Below are 24,716 nucleotides of genomic sequence, written 5' to 3'. Positions count from 1 at the left end.
AAATTATAAAGTATAACATTCAGTCGTAAATCAAAAAATAAATGAGTTATCGAAGAATTTTGAAAAGTGAAATAAATTTTTCAGTTAAAAATTTGATTTTTTTTTTGAAAATTAAAATTTTTTTTAAAATTTATTAGCTGCCTAAAAAGTTTTAAAATAGTTTTATAAAACTTATTTGAAAAATGTACTACAAAAAAGTTATATCCACTTTTCCCAAAAAGTCTTCCGAAAAAAATTTAAGGGGTACCCATGGGAAAATGTTCATAATTTAAGTTTTTAATTTTTTTCTGCAGAATTATCGATAATAGAGAAAAGTTGTTAAAACAAAAGTTGTTTAGAATATCAATGCGCATCAAACGCAATGGAAAAATAACTTTTAAATCCAATAGATTTCCAGAAAATCGAGAAAAACTTGTTAAAAGTTTTTCCTAATTTTCTCGAAAACCTCTGAGAATATAGAAAATTTTCTTTTAGCATTGGACTCCTAGTTAAAAATAGAACAAACGATAAAGAATAAGATTTAGTAGTTAAAATCAAAATAAAGAAGTTATGGAAGATTTTTGTTCAAAATTAAAAAATTTTTACGTAAAAAATTTAAAAAATAAAAATTTTGAAAAAAATTTTTTTTTTGTTGGAAATTAATAAATTGCCAAAAAAACTTTAAAAAAGTCTTATAATTTTTTTTTGAAAAATGCACGAGCAAAAAGTTATACCCAATTTTCCCAAAAAAGTCTTCCTCAAAATTCCAAAGGGGTACCCATGGGAAAATGCTCATAATTTAAGTTTTTAATTTTTTTCTGGAGAACTATTAATAATAGAAAAAAGTTGTTTAAACAAAAGTTGTTTAGAATATCAATGCGCATCAGATGCAATAGACAAATTACTTTTGAGACCAATAGTTTTCCAGAAAATTGAGAAAAACCTGTTAATAGTTTTTCCTAATTCCCTCGAAAATTTCTTAGAATATGGAAAATTTTCTTTTAGCATTGGACTCTCAGTCAAAAATAGAACAAATGATAAAGAATAAGATTTAGTCGTTAACCTCAAAATAAAGAAGTTATGGAAAATTTTTTCAAAAATTTTTACGTAAAAAAATTTGAAAAATAAAAATTTGTAAAAATTTTTTTTTTTGTTGGAATTTAATAAATTATTTAAAGACCTTTAAAAAAGTCTTATAATTTTTTTTTGAAAAATGTACGAGCAAAAAGTTATAACCATATTAACCAGAAAAGTCTTCCTCAAAAAAACCCAAAGAGGTACCTAAGGGAAAATGTTCATATTTCAAGTTTTTAATTTTTTTTTGGAGAACTATTGATAATAGAAGAAAGTTGGTAAAACAAGAGTTGTTTAGAATATTAATGCGCATCAGATGCAATAGATAAATTACTTTTGAGTCCAATAGTTTTCCAGAAAATCGAGAAAAACCTGTTAACAATTTTTCCTAATTTCCTCGAAAACCTCTGGGAATATGGAAAATTTTCTTTTAGCATTGGACTCCTAGTCAAAAATAGAACAAATGATAAAGAGTAAGATTTAGTCGTTTACATCAAAATAAAGAAGTTTTGAAAGATTTTTTTCAAAATTTAGAAAATTTTTACGTAAAAAATTTGAAAAAAAAAATTTTGAAAAAATTTTTTTTTTTGTTGGAAATTAATAAATTGCCAAAAAAACTTTAAAAAAGTCTTATAATTTTTTTTTGAAAAATGCACGAGCAAAAAGTTATACCCAATTTTCCCAAAAAAGTCTTCCTCAAAATTCCAAAGGGGTACCCATGGGAAAATGCTCATAATTTAAGTTTTTAATTTTTTTCTGGAGAACTATTAATAATAGAAAAAAGTTGTTTGAACAAAAGTTGTTTAGAATATCAATGCGCATCAGATGCAATAGACAAATTACTTTTGAGACCAATAGTTTTCCAGAAAATTGAGAAAAACCTGTTAATAGTTTTTCCTAATTCTCTCGAAAATTTCTTAGAATATGGAAAATTTTCTTTTAGCATTGGACTCTCAGTCAAAAATAGAACAAATGATAAAGAATAAGATTTAGTCGTTAACCTCAAAATAAAGAAGTTATGGAAGATTTTTTCAAAAATTTTTACGTAAAAAATTTGAAAAATAAAAATTTGAAAAAAATTTTTTTTTTGTTGGAAATTAATAAATTATTTAAAGACCTTAAAAAAAGTCTTATAATTTTTTTTTGAAAAATGTACGAGCAAAAAGTTATAACCATATTAACCAGAAAAGTCTTCCTCAAAAAAACCCAAAGAGGTACCTAAGGGAAAATGTTCATAATTCAAGTTTTTAATTTTTTTTTTGGAGAACTATTGATAATAGAAGAAAGTTGGTAAAACAAAAGTTGTTTAGAATATTAATGCGCATCAGATGCAATAGAAAAATTACTTCTGTGTCCAATAGTTTTCCAGAAAATTGAGAAAACCTATTAACAATTTTTCCTAATTTCCTCGAAAACCTCTGGGAATATAGAAAATTTTCTTTTAGCATTGGACTCCTAGTGAAAAATAGAACAAATGATAAAGAATAACATTTAGTCGGTAACATCAAAATAAAGAAGTTATGGAGGATTTTTTTAAATTTCAAAAATTTTTACGTAAAAAATTTGAAAAAAATTTTTTAAAAAAATTAATTTTTTTTGTCATAAATTAATAAATTGCCAAAAAAGCTTTAAAAAAGTCTTATAATTTTTTTTTTAAAAAATCCACGAGCAAAAAATTATAACCATATTTCCCAAAAAAGGCTTCCTCAAAAAATCCAAGGGGTACCCATGGGAAAATGTTCATATTTTAAGTTTTTAATTTTTTTCTGAAGAACTATTGATAATAGAAAAAAGTTGGTAGAACAAAACTTGTTTGGAATATCAATGCGCATTAGATACATTAGAAAAATAACTTTTGAGTCCAATCGTTTTCCAGAAAATTGCGAAAAACTTGTTAAAAGTTTTTCCTAATTTCCTAGAAAACCTCTGGGAATATAGATAATTTTCTTTTAGCATTGGATTCTTAGTCAAAAATAGAACAAATAATAAAGAATAAGATTTAGTCGTCAACCTCAAAAAAAAGAAGTTATGGGGGAATTTTTAAAATTTCCAAAAGTTTTACGTAAAAAAAAATGAAAAAAAAATTTTTGTAAAAATTTATTTTTTTTTGTTATAAATTATTAAATTGCCAAAAAAGCTTTAAAAAAGTCTCATAATTTTTTTTTAAAAAATGCACGAGCAAAAAATTATAACCATATTTCCCAAAAAAGTCTTCCTCAAAAAATCCAAGGGATACCTATAGGAAAATGTTCATAATTCAAGTTTTTATTTTTTTTCTGCAGAACTATTGATAATAGAAAAAAGTTGTTAGAACAAAAGTTATTTAGATAATTATTGCGCATCACATGCAGTAGATAAATTACTTTTGAGTCCAATATTTTTCCAGAAAATCGAGAAAAACCTGTTAACAATTTTTCCTAATTTCCTCGAAAACCTCTGGGAATATGGAAAATTTTCTTTTAGCATTGGACTCCTAGTCAAAAATAGAACAAATGATAAACAGTAAGATTTAGTCGTTTACATCAAAATAAAGAAGTTTTGGAAGATTTTTTTCAAAATTTAGAAAATTTTTACGTAAAAAATTAAAAAAAAAAATTTTGAAAAAATTTTTTTTTTTTGTTGGAAATTAATAAATTGCCAAAAAAACTTTAAAAAAGCTTTATAATTTAATTTTGAAAAATGAACTAGCAAAAAGTTATAACCATATTTCCTAAAAAGGCTTCCTCAAAAAATCCAAAAGGGTACCCATGGGAAAATGCTCATAATTTAAGTTTTTAATTTTTTTCTCGAAAGCTATTGATTATAGTAAGAAAATTGTACAAACAAAAATTGTTTGATATGTTAGTGCGCATCAGATGCAACAGAAAAATAATTTTTTAGTTTGATAGTTTTTCAGAAAATTAAGAAAAACCTTTTAATAGATTTTTCTTATTTTCTCAAAAAATATCGAGAATATAAAAAATTTTCCTACAGGACTAAAATCCTACTCACAATTAAAACAAATGACACAGAATAACATTTACTCGTACGCCTCAAAATAAAGAAGCTATGAACCTCTTAATTACGTCCTCTAGTAGATAATTTCCACCATTTTCTCTTGCACCAAATTACAATTCTCGAATTAATATGGCCGTGACCCACCCTTACTGAAACACCCTTGTATATAGCGGAAAAACTTCCTGTATAGAAGAATATTCGTATTATTTTTCGGGTATAATAACCAAGAATTAACTCCCCCTAATTCCCTCACCAGTAAAATGATAAAGGGCTCAACTTTACATTACACTTCCGCAGTTTCTGTGTCAAGGAGTCCTGGGGCCCTGCCTGGGGTTTAAATTATCGTTGTTCGGAAAATTTGTTCGCCTACACAATACAACTCGAGGAATGTGGGACGAATATTAGTTGAAAAGTTTTTATTTAAAAACGAAAAAAAATGTGTGAAAAATAAATGGTGTCGGTGCTTGTTTGCATAAGCATTTACGTCACATATTCTCCCCTAGGAAAGGAGGAAAAATGCATAAATTGTATATATGAAAATGTAATTTTTATCGCGTGGAATGTAGTACTAATAATAAGGCCTGTCTCTCTAAGGGTTTATATAGGGTGTTTTTTGCATTAACAGGTCGATCTTTTAGGTTAATTACGTTACGTGTTAATGTCACGTAGTCTTTGGAAAAAATACACAGAGTTCATGAATATTGATGAATTATTTAGAGAAAAAAATCCTCTCAAAGTAATTCCATATATAATTAAAAAAACCATTAATTTTTCAACGAATACGTGATCTGAAATTTATTATTTCCATTGACGTTCTAAGAAATAGACAAAGAAGAAGAAGAAAACTTTAAATATTAATAATAATAAGAAATTCAACCATCGAAGTTCTATGAAATAGACAAGTATTTTAAATGGGATTCCTTAATTTTAAAAATCTAATGAATTATAACTATAGTATAGAAAGAAAACTTCCAGGGACATTATTCCCAAATAACTCGAAAATATTTTATTGGTTGTCTAATTTTTAGAAAGTTGATGTTCGTTTTAATAATTGTGTTAAATGTAAAATACCTGTTGACACTCTGACAGATAGAGTACGAATAAAATATTTGAAAAAAAAAACAATAAATTAATTGCTTCCATATATTGTTAAAAAATACCGTCGACGTTCTAAGAAATAGATAAGTATTTTAAATAGAATTCATTAATTTTAAAAATCTAATAAATTATAACTATTCCATAAAAATAAAACTTCCAGGGGAATTATTCCCAAATAACTCGAAAATATTTTATTGGTTGTCTATTTTTTAGAGAGTCGATGTTCGTTTTAATAATTACGTTTTCTTTGCTCCATTTATTTTTTAACGTTATAACATTCATGACCAGTAAAATACTTTTTGACATTCTGACAAATGGAGAACGAATAAAATATTTACAAAAAAAAACAAGAAATTAATTACTTTCATATATTGTTAAAAAATACCATCAACGTTCTAAGAAATAGAAAACGCATTTTTTTTGTCTACAGATATCTAGAGATTGCTTAAATGGTATGAGTAAATGAATGATTTTTTCTTGTGTTTTTCTTTATTTACTTTTTTGTTTTCTACTTTATATGATTGTTTGATTAATTGAAGAAATCATCCATTCTATCAAATATCCTGACTATGAGGTTCTTGAACCAATCTACAGTATGATTCGTTTTTGCTTAAATTTATATAAGTGGTTTCAGGTTTCTCCCTGATGATGCCCTTAAAGGACGAAACATGCACAATTTTCCTCAAATTTAGTTTAAGATGTTTTATTTTTAAAGTTTCTATATTAGACTCGCTCAGGTTGATCTCTCATTAATAAGAGCCTAACTCATATTAATTCTTATTAATAATAGATCATTTTTTTCATTAAAAATATATTGACTTTTTCAGACATATCCTTGTCTCAGTTATTTAATATTTTCGGTATTATTCCAAAATTAACTTTTTCTATTGTGGTTTATCCACAATCCACAACACTCATTTTATGATAATTCTCCACTTATTGTTGAGTTGCGTCTATGATAAAGGTCTTAGGAATCACCACGACTCATAGCAATAAATACACAAATTCAAAAGAATTAATTTTTTTTTTGATTGGCATAAATTGATCACAATTTTTATTATTAAGAAAATAGCTGAAATCCTTGTAAAATGAACATTATTACCCATATTTTTTTTTCAAATATAGGGTTATTTTTTAATATAAATTAAAATTCACAGTTTTTCTCAATGTTAAGGAGAATTATGTATTTTAGAAGAGTTCATAAGAATGAATATATTTTTTTTTTGTTAATACACAAAGGGTGTTTTAGGCATCATATCCTGCCTTTAATTTAACCAGTTTCTAACACGCAACTTCATTTTTTAAGACACAAAAAGACGTCGCGACGCCACCACCCCACCGCAGCCAACTCGTCCAAGTCCCGTGCCGCCCCCGGGGGTGGTACCGTCGACCAGTTCGTTTACGACCAGAACCACTTGGCGAAATTTCGGACCAATAACGCTGCGACCGGCTGTTGTAGTCAACCCCGCATGACTCCACCCCTGCCAGATTTACGAATCGACTATTTCAGGTAAAAATTTCATACTATTACATTAATTAAGGTCCATTTTTTATTATATAAAACCAAAAAAAAAGGGTTGATTGCACTAAAGTGACAACAGACTATTGACGTTACATATGTTTCTGTAGGGACCTAAGTGGTTTCATTTTTCAAGTTTATTTATTTATTAGTGCATATGTTAGACAAGTTACTTCTAAAAGTATTCAAATATTAAGTAATAATAATAATAAAAATAATAATTTATATATTAAATTTGTCACAAAAACGAATACAATACGGAAAAATGAAGCATTAAAGGAAGATGGTTACTAATTAATGATAAAATAGGACCCTTTCGCAATTAAAGAACCGATAGCAGTAGTAGTCTTGAAAGTAAGTTTATTGTAGGTTTAAGACCCTTGTAAATCAAATTATACTAAAAACTTTAACTTTACCAAAAGACACTATTGTAGAATTTAGACAAAAAAGTTAAATAAAAGAATCTTAAAAAGGGAATAAAACAAGAGGGAAGAGAGCACTTTATTAAATAAGTCAAGCAACACATCATATATTATAATCGTTAAATATACAGGGTTTTAAATGGCATAATTTATGTTAATTCTGAGAATCCCCTTAAAATTTCTATGGAATTTCATTAAAATCCCTGTTATAATGAATTTTTCATGCACATTTTTGTAGATGACGTCCCAGAAAAATAAAAGTAAAAAAATTGTTTTGGGTTCTCTGGTCTATAACTGGTATTCTAATGCTCCTACGTCAATGATTTTTACTTTATATTAATTCTGAGAATTCTCTTAAATTTTCTATGGAATTTCATTAAAATCCCTGTTATAATGAATTTTTCATTCAAATTTTTGTAGATGACGCCTGTAGATGACGTGTAGATGACAGTAAAATAAAAGTAAAAAAATTATTTTGGGTTCTATGCTTTATAACTGGTATTCTAATGCTCCTATTTTAGTGATTTTTACTTTATATTAATTCTGAGAATTTTCTTAAAATTTCTGTGAAATTTCATTAAAATCCCTGTTATAATGAATTTTTCATTCAAATTTTTGTAGATGACGTCCCAGTAAAATAAAAGTAAAAAAATTATTTTGGGTTCTCTGGTCTATAACTGGTGTTCTAATGCTCCTATTTCAATGTATTTTACTTTATATTAATTCTGAGAATTCTCTTAAAGTTTCTATGAAATTTCATTAAAATCCCTGTTAAAATAAATTTTTCATGCACATGTTTGTAGATGACGTCCCAGTAAAATAAATGTAAAAAAATTGTTTTGGGTTCTCTGCTCTATAACTGATATTCTAATGCTCCTATTTCAATGATTTTTACTTTATATTAATTCTGAGAATTCTCTTAAAATTTCTATGAAATTTCATTAAAATCCCTGTTAAAATAAATTTTTCATGCACATGTTTGTAGATGACGTCCCAGTAAAATAAATGTAAAAAAATTGTTTTGGGTTCTCTGCTCTATAACTGATATTCTAATGCTCCTATTTCAATGATTTTTACTTTATATTAATTCTGAGAATTCTCTTAAAATTTCTGTGAAATTTCATTAAAATCCCTGTTAAAATGAATTTTTCATTCAAACTTTTGTAGATGACGTCCCAGTAAAATAAAAGTAAAAAAATTGTTTTGGGTTCTCTGCTTTATAACTGGTATTCTAATGCTTCGATTTTAATGATTTTTACTTTATATTGATTCTGAGAATTCTCTTAAAATTTCTGTGAAATATCATTAAAATCCCTGTTATAATGAATTTTTCATTCAAATTTTTGTAGATGACGTCCCAGTAAAATTAAAGTAAAAAAAAAGTTTTGGGTTCTCTGCTCTATAACTGGTATTCGAATGCTCCTATTTCAATGATTTTTACTTTATATTGATTCTGAGAATTCTCTTAAAATTTCTGTAAAATTTCATTAAAATCCCTGTTAAAATGAATTTTTCATTCAAATTTTTGTAGATGACGTCCCAGTAAAATTAAAGTAAAAAAATAGTTTTGGGTTCTCTGCTCTATAACTGGTATTCTTATGCTCCTATTTCAATGATTTTTACTTCATATTAATTCTGAGAATTCTCTTAAATTTTCTGTAAAATTTCATTAAAATTCCTGTTATAATGAATTTTTCATTCAAATTTTTGTAGATGACGTCCCAGAAAAATTAAAGTAAAAAAATAGTTTTGGGTTCCCTGGTCTGTAACTGGTATTCTAATGCTCCTATTTCAATGATTTTTACTTCATATTAATTCTGAGAATTCTCTTAAATTTTCTGTGAAATTTCATTAAAATCCCTGTTAAAATGAATTTTTCATTTAAATTTTTGTAGATGACGTCCCAGTAAAATTAAAGTAAAAAAATAGTTTTGGGTTCTCTGCTCTATAACTGGTATTCTTATGCTCCTATTTCAATGATTTTTACTTCATATTAATTCTGAGAATTCTCTTAAATTTTCTGTAAAATTTCATTAAAATCCCTGTTAAAATAAATTTTTCATGCACATGTTTGTAGATGACGTCCCAGTAAAATTAAACTAAAAAAATAGTTTTGGGTTCTCTGCTCTATAACTGGTATTCTTATGCTCCTATTTCAATGATTTTTACTTCATATTAATTCTGAGAATTCTCTTAAATTTTCTGTGAAATTTCATTAAAATCCCTGTTAAAATAAATTTTTCATGCACATGTTTGTAGATGACGTCCCAGTAAAATAAATGTAAAAAAATTGTTTTGGGTTCTCTGCTCTATAACTGGTATTCTAATGCTCCTATTTCAATGATTTTTACTTTATATTAATTCTGAGAATTCTCTTAAAATTTCTGTGAAATTTCATTAAAATCCCTGTTAAAATGAATTGTTCATGCACATTTTTGAAGATGACGTCCCAGAAAAATTAAAGTAAAAAAACAGTTTTGGGTTCCCTGGTCTGTAACTGGTATTCTAATGCTCCGATTTCAATGATTTTTACTTATTATTGATTCTGAGAATTCTCTTAAAATGTCTATGAAATTTCATTAAAATCCCTGTTAAAATGAATTTTTCATTCAAATTTTTGTAGATGACGTCCCAGTAAAATAAAAATAAAAAAATTGTGTGGATTCTCTGCTCTATTACTGGTATTCTAATGCTCCTATTTTAATGATTTTTACTTCATATTAATTCTGAGAATTTTCTTAAATTTTTTGTGAAATTTCATTAAAATCCCTGTTAAAATAAATTTTTCATGCACATGTTTGTAGATGACGTCCCAGTAAAATTAAAGTAAAAAAATAGTTTTGGGATCCCTGGTCTGTAACTGGTATTCTAATGCTCCTATTTCAATGATTTTTACTTTATAATAACTGTGAGAATCCTCTTAAAATTTCTGTAAAATGTCATTAAAATCCCTATTATAATGAATTTTTCATTCAAATTTTTGTAGGTAACGTTCCAGTAAAATATAAGTAGAATATTGTTTTGGATTTTCTGGCTTATATTTAATTTTTTTTTCATATGTCTGACTTATATTAAAATTCAGCTAATTTTAGTTGGTTGCCAAACAGTCAAATTTCAACTACAAATTTTTTGTCATTTTTACGTATAAATTCGCTCATCCTGAGACACACTGTATATTCGAATTATTATAATAAAAATTCTCTGACTGATTACATACATAACCAAAATACTTTTTTCCTTAACTTATACATAATATCTTGTACTAGTAAAGAAAATATTATTTAGGCCCTTAAGGGCACTGAAATTAATTATTCGGAAAACGCTTTGGGGCCCTCATTATGCGAGGTCCCGTTTACTTTTCAAATTAAACTGACTCTCGTAATGGGAGAGACAGGGTCTGCAATAGGACGCGGACTGTTTTAAAATTTTAAGTGTCTTTGCTGTCGCATTTTTTAATAAGATTAAGAAGAAGTGGAGGAAGTGGAGGATAAAGTGGAAAGTTGTTTATACTTGCTTGGGTTTATGTATTAAGAGCGAATGATTTCTTTAAGAAGGTTCTTTGTATGGAATTTCTTCATTGCCGCATAAAACTTCTGGAAATTAAAAGAAAGAAAGAAAAAACCTTTGTTTGGCAAAAAAAAGTTACAGGTTACAATATTGCACATAATTTAATTAAATAAAATAGACAAATAAGAATGCATCTCGATTATAAGAAAGCCGTTCCACAGTAACACCTTAGCAAAGAATTGCGTGTGATGCATCCTTGAATTGACTAATTAGGAAGTATCTAAAAAATTATTGTTGACTGGCAAGTGGTCTTTAAATCCAGGTCATATTGTTACCCTTTATGACCACGCTAAAATTCAATTCTGTTGATTCCATAAATGTTGATTTTTTTGAATAATTTGAAATGATGGAAGGATATGAATAAAGATTGACGTCGTCAATTCGAGGTTAGAACATGTAGAAATTTAACATACCCTGCTAAGTGAGATGGACGAGTTCTATGCTAGCAAACTCTTCATATCTAGTTTTATTTTAATAGAATGTTACCTACAAAAATGTTAATAAAAAATTAGGTATTATAGGGACTTTAATGAAATGTCATAGGAATCTTAAAAGGAGCCGCAGAATTAATTTAAAATAAAAAATATTAAAATCGGAGCATTAGAATACGCGTTACAGGCAAGAGAACCTAAAAAAAGTTGTTAAATTTTGTTTTACAGGAACGTCACTAGTAATTTGAATAAAAAATTCGTTAGTATAGGGATTTTAATAAAAGTTCACAGAGATTTTAAAAGAAGTTTCGGAAATCATTTAAAATAAAAATTATTGAAATCGAAGCATTAAAGTAAGAGAATTCAATTAGCCAGAGAACCCAAAGCAATATTCTACTCCTATTTTATTGAAACGTTACCTACAAAAGTTTAAATAAACAATTCGTTATTACAGGGATTTTAATGAAACTCAATAGAAATTTTAAGAGGATTCTCAAAATTAATATAAAGTAGAAATCATTGAAATAGGAGCATTAGAATACTATTTATAGAGCAGAAAACCCAAAACTATTTTTTTACTTTAATTTTACTGGGACGTCATCTACAAAAATTTGAATGAAAAATTCATTTTAACAAAGATTTTTAATGAAATTCTACTGAATTTTAAAGGGATTATCAGAATTACTATAAAGTAAAAATCACTAAAATAGGAGCATTAGAATACCAGTTATAGACCAGAGAACCTAAAACTAATTTTTTACTTTTATTTTACTGGGACGTCATCTACAAAAATGTGCATGAAAAATTTATTATAACAGGGATTTTAATGAAATTTTATAGACATTTTAAGAGAATTTTCAGAATCGATATAAAGTAAAAATCATTGAAATCGGAGCATTAGAATACCAGTTACAGACCAGGGAACCCAAAACTATTTTTTTACTTTTATTTTTTTGGGACGTCATCTACAAAAATTTGAATAAAAAATTCATTTTAACAGGGATTTTATTGAAATTTCATAGAAATTTTAAGAAAATTCTCAGAATTAATATGAAGTAAAAATCATTGAAATAGGAGCATTAGAATACTAGTTATAGAACAGAGGACCAAACAAATTTTTTACTTTAATTTTTCTGGGGCGTCATCTACAATAATTTGAATGAAAAATTCATTTTAACAGGGATTTTAATGAAATTCCACGGAAATTTTAAGAGAATTCTCAGAATTAATACAAATTAAAAATCATTGAAATACGAGCATTAGAATACCAGTTATAGACCACAGAACCCAAAACTATTTTTTAACTTTTATTTTACTGGGACGTCATCTACAAAAATGTGAATGAAAAATTCATTTTAACAGGGATTTTAATGAAATTTTACAGCAATTTTAAAGGAGGCTTCAGAAACTATTTAAAATAAAAATCATTAAAATCGGATATTTAAAATACGAGTTATAGTCCAGAGAATCCAAATCAATTTTTCTGCTTTTGTTTTATTGAACGTCATCTACAAAAATTTGAATACAAAATTATTTATATCAGGGATTTTAATAAACTTTCATAGAATTGTAATGGAGAGACCGATAATTAATTTTAAGTAAAAGTCATGTAAATCGGAGCATTAAAACGTGAGTTATAGGCCAGAAACCCCAAAACAATTTTTTTACTTTTATTTCACTGGGACGTCATCTACAAAAATTTGCATGAAAAATTCATTATAACAGGGATTTTAATGAAATTTCACATTGATTTTAAAGGAGGTTCCAGAAACTATTTAAAATAAAAATCATTAAAATCGGACATTTATAATACGAGTTATAGACCAGAGAATCCACAACAATTTTTCTACTTTTGTTTTATTGAACATCACCTACAAAAATTTTAATAAGAAATTATTTATTGCAGGGATTTTAATAAAATTTCACAGAAATGTAACGGAGAGACCCAGAATTAATTCTAAGTAAGAGTCATGTAAATCGGAGTATTAAAACGTGAGTTATAGGTCAGAGAATCCAAAACATTTTTTCCTCACTACAGGCCACCTACAAAAATTTGAATAAAAAATTCGTTATTACAGGGATTTTGTTGAAATTTTATAGCGATATTAAGAAAAGATCCAAAAGTAATTTCAAGCAGATATCATGTAATCAGATCATTAAGGAATAAAATTTAATAAATTTTATAAAAATTCGGATCGAAGAACCAAAAATCTATGAAAAAATTAAATTTACTAATGAAAAGAACTCAATTCAAAAAAAATTTTACAAAATTACAGTATTACTGCAGAGAGCCTATTGAACGTTGGATGGATGATAGCTATCATCTGCAAAAAGAAATATCAGACTTGGTGCAAATAATGTCATGGGATACACGGTCGAAAGTCTTAATGTAAGATCCAGACATAATGTAGAAGTATCCAGACCAGCCTCAAAGTTTCCACACATATCCAGCTTTAATCTTCCGTTCCTGGCACCATATTCACTCAGATACAAATGATCCCGCAGTTGATTCAAATATTTGCGGGATAATGGAGGCAAGAGAGATGTTGGTCTGATATTGAATACTGAAATACGCTTATGTAAATTTTATTGCTTAATTAATAATTATTATATCAAACAATAAAGCCCTATCCTAAAACTTACTTATACACTCCCAGATACACTGCTTATCTCTCACATTCCTTAAACATTTAAACAAGCCGATTTATTATATAAATATTACGTGAAACTTGCCCGGCACCTTCGTCAATTTATTAAATTATATGTATGTATGTACTAAAGATGGGTTTAAGGTATTTTACTAAAATTATGTGGCCTCACTCGCTTGGAATGCGGCGTATTTATTTGTTTATTTATAATGGTCAAACTTCGTGGGTTATTTTAGTGTTAAATGCGCGTTTAAGAGGCGAAGTTTTTTTTACGGTATGTGTGCAAAATATTGAATAATTTGAATTCAATTGCCCCAATTTTTCATCCATCATAGTAAGTAGATTTAATTACAGTTTAAAATTATAAGAAGTGTATTTTTTTATAAAGGAATATTTTTTTTTCAATTAAAAAGTATAAAAAGCAAATATTTTGAGAAAAAAATCCTCATTTTTTTATTATCAACATTTGTTGCCTGGAAATATGGTGAAGGTCTAGTTTGATTTCCACTTAAAATTCCATATAAAAAATTAATTTTGACTGTTTGGGTTTAGAGGCATAAAAAATATATTTTTTATATGTAAATAATTATTTTTAAATTAAGCATTGCTTAAAACTTTTGTAATATTGTAACGCATTGTTTATGGCCTGAATAAATATGAATTTTCTTAGCTTAGATGCCTGGAAGAAATAAGGAATTTGAATATTTTGACTTCTGGAAAATAGAGAAAAATTCAATTTTTTCCAGGCATTTTTAGTTTGAAAAAATAGGTTTGCGTTTAGAGGTATAAAATGCGTATTTAATTTTTTTTTTAATTAGACATTACTTGGAAACTGTTGTAGGATATCAATATTTGTCACCTGGAAATGCATGGACTTTCTTAGCTTTTTTTTATATTTTGGTTCAAATGCCTATAATAACGAAGGTATTTTTTTAATTATAAGTGCCTGGAAGAAATAAAAAAATTGAATATTTACAAAAAATTCCCTTAAATTTCCGACAAATGTGGAAAAATTCAATTTTTTTGAGGCATCTTTAGCCTGAAAAATGTTGAATTTTTACATGTTTTTAGTATTTAAGTACATACGCTTATCACAACAAAATTGGTATTTTTTACTTAAAACCGCTTTAAATAATAAACAAATTTTGAAGAAAAATATCAAAAAAATACGATAAAATAAAATTTTCAATTTTTTCCAGGCATTTTTAGCTTGGAAAATTAAAGTTTTCTCATTTTTTTTAGTATTTCTGAGAGATTGAATTATTTTTATTTAAAATACGTGTAAAAAATTTGATTATTTTTTAGGCAATTCATTGCTTGAAACTATTGTAACGCATTATTTATGGCCTGGATAAATATGAATTTTCTCAGCTTAGATGCCTGGAAAAAATAAGGAATTTGAAGGTTTTGACTTCTGGAAAATACAGAAAAATTCAATTTTTTTGAAGCATTTCTAGTCGGAAAAAATAGGTTTGAGTTTAGAGGTATAAAAAGTGTACTTAATAATTTTTTAATTAGGCATTGCTTGAAATTGTCAATATCAATATTTGTCACCTGGAAATACATTGATTTTCTTATTTTTTTTTTTGTATTTTGGTTCAAATTCCTGTAATAGTGAAGATATTTGTTTATTTTTTAATTACAAGCGCCTGGAAGAAATAAATAATTTAAATATTTAAAAGATATCCCTTAAATATCTGACAAATGTGGAAAAATTAAATATTAAATTTTTTAAAGCATTTTTAGCCTCAAAATGTAGTATTTAAGTACATACGCTTGGCACAAAAAAACTGGTACTTTTTACTTAAAATGTCTATAAGAAATGATACATTTGATTATTTTTTAGGCATAAAAACCTAACCTAACCCAAATTTTCTAAAAACCTCATTTAAAATTATGGAAAAATAGGGTCTAGTAGTTTCCACACAGATATGAGGAAACGTTCCTAATATATATTCTCGAAAATTCGTTTTTCGATGCTTTTATAGTTGCGTTGGGTTGGATTGGCTTAAGTTTATAATTTCAGGTACGATTGAGATGTGTAAATATCTAAATTAATTTTTTATATGAAATTTAAGTACGATTTTCAGAAAATTTGCTAAACTAGACCTTTACCACAGGTGTTTGGGTTTAAACGTGTAATAAATTTATTTTCTATAAATAAATGTTTGTTTTTAATTAACCATAGACCAGGGGTTACAATTTTAGGAAAAAAATTCGCTTGAATTTATTATCAACATTTTTTCTCTTCAAAATTTAAATTTTTCCCATTTTCTGCATTATTTTTAATTTTTTATCACAAATGCCTCGAATTATTAAGGAGTTTCAATGTTTTATATAGAAAAATTACATATTTAATTTTTTTAGATACTTCTAACCTAAAAATATGTGTTTTAAGCTTAAAGGCATAAACAGTGCATTTTCTATAAATAAACTATTTTTTTTAATATGATTATAGGCTAAGGATTAACATTTTAGGAAAAAAAATCCTTTTTTTATTATCAACATGTAAATATACGAATTTTCTTAGTGATTTTCGTATTTGAGCTCAAATGCCTAAAATTTTTTAAATTTTTATGACTTATTATGTCTGCAACAAACAAGGCGTTTACATAATATACAAATTTTGACGTAAATATCGACAAACTATGACAAAATAAAATTTTTAATTTTTTTCAGGCATTTTTAGCCTGAAAAATTACAATTTTCTCATGTTTTTTTAATTTTTTATTTTTTTGTATAACTGAGAAATTTAACGACTTTTACTTAAAATACGTGTAAAAAATGAAAAATTTGATGATTGAACCAAAAGTTGAAATGCCTAAAAAATAGGCATTTCAACTTTTGGTTTATAGGGACGTCACTTATAGTAATTTCAATAAAAAAATCGTTAATATGGGGATTTTAATGAAAGTTCACAGAGATTCTAAAAAGAGTTTCAGAAATCATTTAAAATAAGAATTATTAAAATCGGTTTATTAAAATAAGAGTTATAAGCCAGAGAACCCAAAACAATATTCTACTCTTATTTTATTGAAACGGAACGTTACCTACAAAAGTTTAAATAAACAATTCGTTATTACAGGGATTTTAATGAAATTTCATAGAAATTTTAAGATGATTCTTAGAATAATTATAAAGTAAAAATCATTGAAATAGGAGCATTAGAATACCAGTTATAGACCAGAGAATCCCAAACTATTTTTTTACTTTTATTTTACTAGGACGTCATCTATAAAAATTTGAATGACTGGAACAATGGCTTAGAGGCATAAAAATATATTTTTTATATATAAATAGTTTTGACTTTAATATTTTAATTTTCTTTTTTTTATTGTAATTTGTAATTTTTCAGGCATTCTTAGCCTGAAAAATTACAATTTTCTCATGTTTTTTTTATATTTAATTTTTCTATATAACTGAGAGATTTGATGATTTTTATTTAAAATACGTGTAAAAAATTTGATTATTTTTTAGGCGTTCCTAGACTGGAACAATGGTGTTTGCAATTTTCTATATGTAAATAATTATTTTTAAGTTAAGCATTGCTTGAAACTATTGTAACGCATTGTTTATGGCCTAAATAAATATGAATTTTCTCAGCTTAGATGCCTGGAAGAAATTTGAATATTTTGACTTCTGGAAAATACAGAAAAATTTAGTTTTTTCTATTTTTTCCAGGCACTTTTAGACTGAAAAAATAGGTTTGCGTTTAGAGGTATAAAAAGCGTTATAACTGTTGTAGGATATCAATATGTTTTGGTTCAAATACCTGGAAGAAATAAATAATTTGAATATTTAAAAAAACAAATTCCTTAAATATCTGACAAATATGGAAAAATCAAATTTTTTTGAGGCATTTTTAGCCTAAAAAATGTTGAATTTTTACATGTTTTTAGTATTTAAGTACATATGCTTGGCACAAAAAAACTGGTACTTTTTACTTAAAATATCTGTAAGAAATTATAAATTTGATAATTTTTTTAAGCATAAAAACTGTATTTTTATTTATAAATCATTTTTTAAATTACGCATTGCTTGAAACTAATAAAGACTAGAAATATTAGAAAAAATATAATTTTTCTCTCACTTCACCTTTCTGGATATTTTTATGAAACAATAGAATATTTCTTTAGATTTTCACCAATGGCTGGATATTATTTTTGTATTTTTTCTTAAAATAACATTTATTTGTGGGTAATATGACAAATTCGCACTAGAAATTAGATTTATCTTAATTTTATTGATAAATTAAGGTCGATAATTATTAAAACAAAAAAAACAGAATATAATTGTGAATATTTTAAGTCCTATGAAAAACAGTGAAAAAGCAAAGTTAAAAATAACAAAAATATTTAGAACTCTTGTATTTTGGAGTTTTGATAAAACCTCAAAATTCATGTGAAAAATTAAAATTTTTGGTATTTAATTTTTTTTTCATGAAATTATTTTTTTATTATTCTCCTCATTTTCTCATGAGTTTCACCCTACGGTATTTTTCCCTAGTCTATGAGTCTACTTTAACTATATGTAATTTTTAATTCTAATTTTCTATTTTCACCAGTGGTGTGAGTACAACTACCGTAGGCGACATTTTTGTTTTTTTTTTGAATATATAATTTTCATTTATCAGCCATATCGGGCCACGACAATTTTTTTTATTACTACCTTGAATGTTTTTATAACCGAGAGAGGAATCTATAGATTAAATTAATGTGGTCGAACAATGACTTTCTCAATTTACCTTATGCCAAATAATTCCCCCTTTTTCTTTTTTCTTCGTTTTATATACTAAAAAAAAAAGAGCTATAAATCTAAATATTAAACCACTAATTAACTCAACTATTAATATTCCTAATAATACCTTAAACAGATTTTTTTCAGCCACACAATTTCACGAACTTATTAACCCACTTTAAGTACCCTGACGCTTCTCAAAATTTCTAACTTTAAAAAAAAACGCGATTTTTAAGTGATCCTCGCTTTGAACCGAAATTTATAGAAATACAAATATAAACGGTTATATCACAGTTCAACGAATCGTCTCAGTTAACGCACCGACAAACGTGTACGTTCCGGAAAATATGGATATTTTCAAAAACTGTCCCAGAATCACAACAACGAACGAGTTTAAATTTTCCGTATCGAGTTTTTAGGAAAATGTGTGTGTGTGTGTGTGTGTTTTTTTATTAGTTGAGTAATTTTTTTTTTTAATTTAAATGAAATTAAAGGCGGTCTTTGTGATGTATACAAGGAGTCACTGTGAAATACTTGAGAAACCATTAGCTTTCTGAATAGATCGACTGTTTAAATTTAATATTTTATTTTATTTTTTTCTTCATTGTTAGAACGTTGTTGATACCGAATATTTTTTCGATGTAATAGAACAACGTTCTAAAAAATAAAAAATAAATTATTATGATTTGAATCTTTTGACATAACTGTAATGAAATTTTTGATTTTTCCAGGCACTTTTACCCTAAAAAATATCGACTTTTCTTATATTTTAAATAATCAACTATAAATGCTTGACAAAAATTAAATACTACCTTAGAATTCTGTAATTTTTTCCAGGTATTTTTAGCCTAAAAATGTTAAAATCTGCTTAGACCTCTATCCTAAAAAATTCAGATATTCTCAAAAATTTTGTTCGGACTAATGTAGTCTCAAAAGAATATTTTTAGAAAATAGTCTGTAGAATATTTCGCTTTTTGTTTCATAAAAAAATTCCCATTAGTTATCCAGATATCGAACCTCAAATTGAGCAGTCATCTTCAGTTCAGACATTCTCCATAGACACCGTTACCAAAGAATGTAAATATTCTTGAAAATGTTGTTCGGACTACTGTGAACTCAAAGGAACATATTTAGGGAATGTTCCGTAGAATATTATGCTTTTTATTGCATAGGAATATTCCTATTCATTTTCTAAATTTTGAACTTCAAAGTGAGCAGTTTGTAGAGTGTATTTTTTGTTATAAATGCGTGGAATAAATATGAGAGTTCTTATGTTGTTAATAATTTACTCAAATGCTTAGATGAAATTGAAATATTTTTACTTAACTGTAATAAAATGTTTAATTTTTTCCGGGGATTTTTAGAGTAAAAATGTTAAATTTTACATTCTTTTTAGCGTAGACACCTACCTATACCCAAAAATTCATATATTCTCGAAAATATTGTTCGGACTAATATAGACTCAAAAGAACAGTTTCTGGGAATATTTCGAAGAATATTTTGCTTTTTGTTTCATAAGAATATTCCTATTAGTTTTCAAGATTTCCAACCTCAAAGTGAACAGTAATGTTCAATTTAGAAATTTTCCCTAGACACCACTACCAAAAATTGCAAATATTTAAAAAAATATTGTTCAGACTTACTTGGACTCAAAAGAATATTTTTAGGAAATATTCTTAGGAATATTATACCATTCCAACCCTCAGAATATTCCTGTTAATTTTACAGATTTTGTACTTTGAAATGCGTGGTCAACTTCATATTAAGTATTGTCCGTAGACATCACCACCCAAAAAAGCAAATATTCCTGAAAATGTTATTCGGACTACTATGAACTCAAAAGAACATATTTAGGGAATATTCCGAAGAATATTATGCTTTTTATTGCATAGGAATCCAATATGTTTTCGAGATTTTGGACCTCAAAGTGAGCAGTGACCTTTAGTTCGGACATTTTTTTAGACCAGTTTTTTTCCTTCAAATGCCTGGATTAGCTGAAAGATTTGATTTGTTCAAATTTACTCAACAATTTACTCAAATGCCTGGTAAAAATTTCAACATTTTGAATTATTGTAATAAAATTTTTGATTTTTTCCAGGCATTTCTAGCCTAAAAATGATAAATTCTGTTTAGACCCCTATACACAAAAATTCAAATATTCTCGAAAATTTTGTTCGGACTGATGTAGGCTCAAAAGACTAGCTGTTGGGAATATTTCGTAGAATATTTTGCTTTTTGTTTCATAAGAATATTCCTATTAGTTATCCAGATTTCGAACCTCAAAACGAGCAGTCATCTTCAGTTTAGGCATTTTCCATACACACCACAACCAATAAATGCAAATATTTAAAAAAATATTCTTCAGACTAACTTGAGCTCAAAAGAACATTTTTAGAAATATTATGCCATTCCAACCCTAAGAATATTCCTGTTAATTTTACAGATTTTGTACTTTAAAATGCGTGGTCAACTTCATATTGAGTATTGGTCCTTAGACATCACCACAGAAAAAAGCAAAATATTTCTGAAAGTTCGGACATTTTTTATACACCAGTTTTTTTCCTTCAAAAGCCTGAATTAGCTGAAAGATTTAATTTGTCTTGAAGAAATATAATTGAGTTCTTATGTTTTTAATAATTTACTCAAATGCCTGGTAGAAATTTTAATATTTTAACTTTAATAAAATGAAATTTTTGATTTTTTCCAGGCATTCCTGGCCTAAAAATGATAAATTCTGTTTAGACCTCTATACACAAATATTCAGATATTTTCGTAAATTTTGTTCGGTTTAATGTAGGCTTAAAAGAACAGCTGTTGGGAATATTTCATAGAATATTTTGCTTTTTATTTCATAAGAATATTCCTATTAGTTTTCCAGATTTCGAACCTCAAAGTGAGCAGTCATCTTCAGTTCAGACCTTTTTCCATAGACACCACAACCAAAAAGTGCAAATATTTTCAAAGATATTGTTCAGACTAACTTGGACTCAAAAGAACATTTTTAGAAAATATTCTTAGAAATATTATGCCTTTTCAATCCTAAGAATATTCATGTGTGTGAAGCTAGCGTCCGATCGATATCCAGCAACCAAAATCGAGAACGCAGGATATGCCGGTTGCCAGCGACCAATTTATAGTCCGCGCTCCCTGTTATTTAATCAATATAATGCCCGTATCTCCTGAAATTCCCAAGGGATTTTAATAATTTTTTTTCCAGATATTAACACTGAATACCTAAATCGACTGACGGTGGTCTCAAGCCTCTACAAACTAAGGTTTTGTTGTGAAAATTAATTAAAAAGTCAAATGGTAAAAAAATGAAAAAGTTCTAACTCCCAAAATTCCCAAAGGATTTGGATAAAACTTTTTTTTATAAAAGATAATAAATATCTAAATTGATTTTAGATGGTTGCAAATCTCTACAAACGAAGGTTTTTTGGTAAAAAATTTTTCATAAAAATATTCCTATTAGTTTTCCAGATTTCGAACCTCAAAGTAAGCATTCATCTTCAGTTCAGACCTTTTTCCATAGACACCATCAAATGCCAAAAAATGCAAATATTTAAAAAAAAATTATTCAGACTAACTTGGACGCAAAAGAGCATTCTTAGAAAATATTCTCCCATGAATATTATACCATTCCAACCCTCAGAATATTCCTGTTCATTTTAAAGATTTTGTACTTTGAAATGCGTGGTCAACTTCATATTAAGTATTGTTCTAAGACATCACCACCCAAAAAAGCAAATATTCCTGAAAATGTTATTCGGACTACTGTGTACTCAAAGGAATATATTTAGGGAATATTCCGAAGAATATTATGCTTTTTATTGCATAGGAATATTCCAATATGTTTTCGAGATTTTGGACCTCAAAGTGAGCAGTGACCTTCAGTTCGGACATTTTTTATAGAGCAGTTTTTTGCTTCAAAGGCCTGGATTAGCTGAAAGTTTTGATTTGCCTTGAAGAAATATAATTGAGTTCTTATGTTTTTAATGATTTACTCAAATGCCTGGTAAGAATTTTAATATTTTCACTTAAACGTAATACAATTTTTGATTTTTTCCAGGCATTTCTAGCCTAAAAATGATAAATTCTGTTTAGACCCTCATACACAAAAATTCAGATATTCTCGTAAATTTTGTTCGGACTAATATAGACTCAAAAGAATAGTTTCTGGGAATATTTCGTAGAATATTTTCCTTTTTGTTTCATAAGAAGATTCCTATTAGTTATCCAGATATCGAACCTCAAAGTGAGCAGTCATCTTCAGTTCAGACATTCTTTATGGACACCATTAACAAAAAATGCAAGTATTCTTGAAAATGTTGTTCCGCTCACTGTGAACTCAAGAGACCATATTTTGGGGAATATTCCGTAGAATGATATGATTTTTATTGCTTAGGAATGTTCCTACTATTTTCCTAATTTTGGACCTGCAAGTAAACAGTCTATAGACCAGTTTTTTGGTTCCATACCTGTATTAGGTGAGAGATTTGAAGTTTTTTTTATTTTTTAATATATATGCCTGGAAGAAATATGAGAGTTCTTATGGTCTTAATAATTTTTTCTGCCTGGAAGGAATTTCGATATTTTTACTTAACTGGAATATATTTTTTTTATAATTTTTTCCCATGCATTCTTAGCACAAAAATATTAAATTCTGCTTAGACCTCTATACACAAAAATTCAGATATTCTCGAAAATTTTGTTCGGACTAATGTAGGCTCAAAAGAATATTATATATTATTTCATAAGAATATTCCTAATAGTTTTCTAGATTTCGAACCTCAAAGTGAGCACTCATCATCAGTTCAGTCAATCTCCATAGACACACAAAAATCCAAAAATATTTCCGTAAATGTTGTTCGGACCCATGTAAACTCAAAAGAACATATTTAGAAAATATTATGTAGAATATTAGGCTTTTTATTGCATACGAATATTCCTACTAATTTTCTAGATATTGGAACTCAAAGTGAGTGGTCATCTAGAGTTCAGACATTTTCTATAGACCAGTTTTCTGGTTGCAATGCACAAATGCCTTGAATGAATTTGTATATTTTTTATTATTTTCGATTTTTTCATTATTTTTTCTTAATTTTGATTTTTTTTATAATTTAATTATTCAACTATAACCACTTATAAAAAATATATCACACATGCCTGTGAGAAATAAAAAATTTTAATAAGCGTTTTCCAGGAACTTATCGCCTTGAAAATATGGAAAATGTATTTTTAGTGTTGTAATTGGATGTTTTATTGAAATAAAAAATATTTTATTTATTTTATAATAGATTATATGATATATTCAGAAATTCCCTATGAAAACCTTATAAAATCACCAATTTTAGATTCCATTTTTCATAAGATAAAAAATTGATAAAACTTTTAAAACAACCCCTGCATAATTTACCTCTCTCTCCCTCTCCCTCTCTCTCTACGAGAAAATACCCCAAACTCTCAAAATGACACCCTCAATTTTTTTGCATATCAATTTGCTGCTTTACATAAGGCCCTTCAGTAAAAGCTGCTCAATTTTTTATGTAAAAATGCCCATCTACATCAGAGGCCATTTTTCCATAAAATATTCAATAACTCTGAACCCTTAGCTCAAATCATTTTGGACCTAACACAACATTTGTAGAGAACGTTCGTCGAAATATCGTGCTTCTTTTTTCATCAAGATATTCCTAACAGTTTTTGAGATTTTTGACTTTAAGTCGCGTTATTCTCTCGTCATAGTAATTTTTTCTTTTTTGCAATATTATATGCTTACAAATCCGATTTGAAGGCAAAGTGTGACGTCAAAATTTAATTTAATCTATTATCTGAGATTACAGCATTATCATATTATAATCCCCGAAGAAGAAAAATATAAAAAAAAAAGGAAAAACACTGGGATAAGATCGCAACCCCAAGGAGAGCCATTAATACCGCCCCCATTTTACTTTTCCATTTTTCCCTCACAGTTCTGCTGCTTTTAGTTCTCCCCCCGGCTGTTATGTCCTTTATGTTTATTACGTCTGCTTTCAGATCATTAACTGTATAAAAAAGGAAAAAATAAAAAAATAAGTTCGCTCGTATAAAAAAAAAACGACGCCGCATTAACTAGGAATACGTGGCGAGAGTTTCCAGCAATAAATCCCTCCCGTATAAAAGAAAGAGAAAGAGAGAGAGAGAGACAAAGCGTAAATGAAATTAATATTTTTGGTTTAATATATTGGGGCTTAGGTGAGTTAAT

The 24,716-nt window shown here is 27.1% G+C and overlaps 2 protein-coding genes across 2 annotated transcripts in view; both read left to right on the top strand.

Annotated features, from left to right (window-relative positions):
- The window catches only part of LOC126734705 (agrin), a 323,970-nt gene that overhangs the window by 75,868 nt on the left and 223,386 nt on the right, over positions 1-24,716 (top strand). The window lies entirely within an intron of this gene.
- Positions 1-24,716, top strand: part of LOC126734704 (uncharacterized) — a 228,845-nt gene that overhangs the window by 83,748 nt on the left and 120,381 nt on the right. The window contains exon 7 of the mRNA XM_050438420.1: positions 6,455-6,658. Within this exon, the coding sequence (XP_050294377.1) occupies positions 6,455-6,658 (204 nt within the window). The remainder of the gene's footprint in view (positions 1-6,454; positions 6,659-24,716) is intronic.

This window comes from Anthonomus grandis, chromosome 3, assembly GCF_022605725.1.
Source record: "Anthonomus grandis grandis chromosome 3, icAntGran1.3, whole genome shotgun sequence".
Taxonomy (NCBI): domain Eukaryota; kingdom Metazoa; phylum Arthropoda; class Insecta; order Coleoptera; family Curculionidae; genus Anthonomus; species Anthonomus grandis.
Note: the sequence above shows the minus strand (reverse complement) of the source record. Positions and strands in the feature narration are given on the sequence as shown.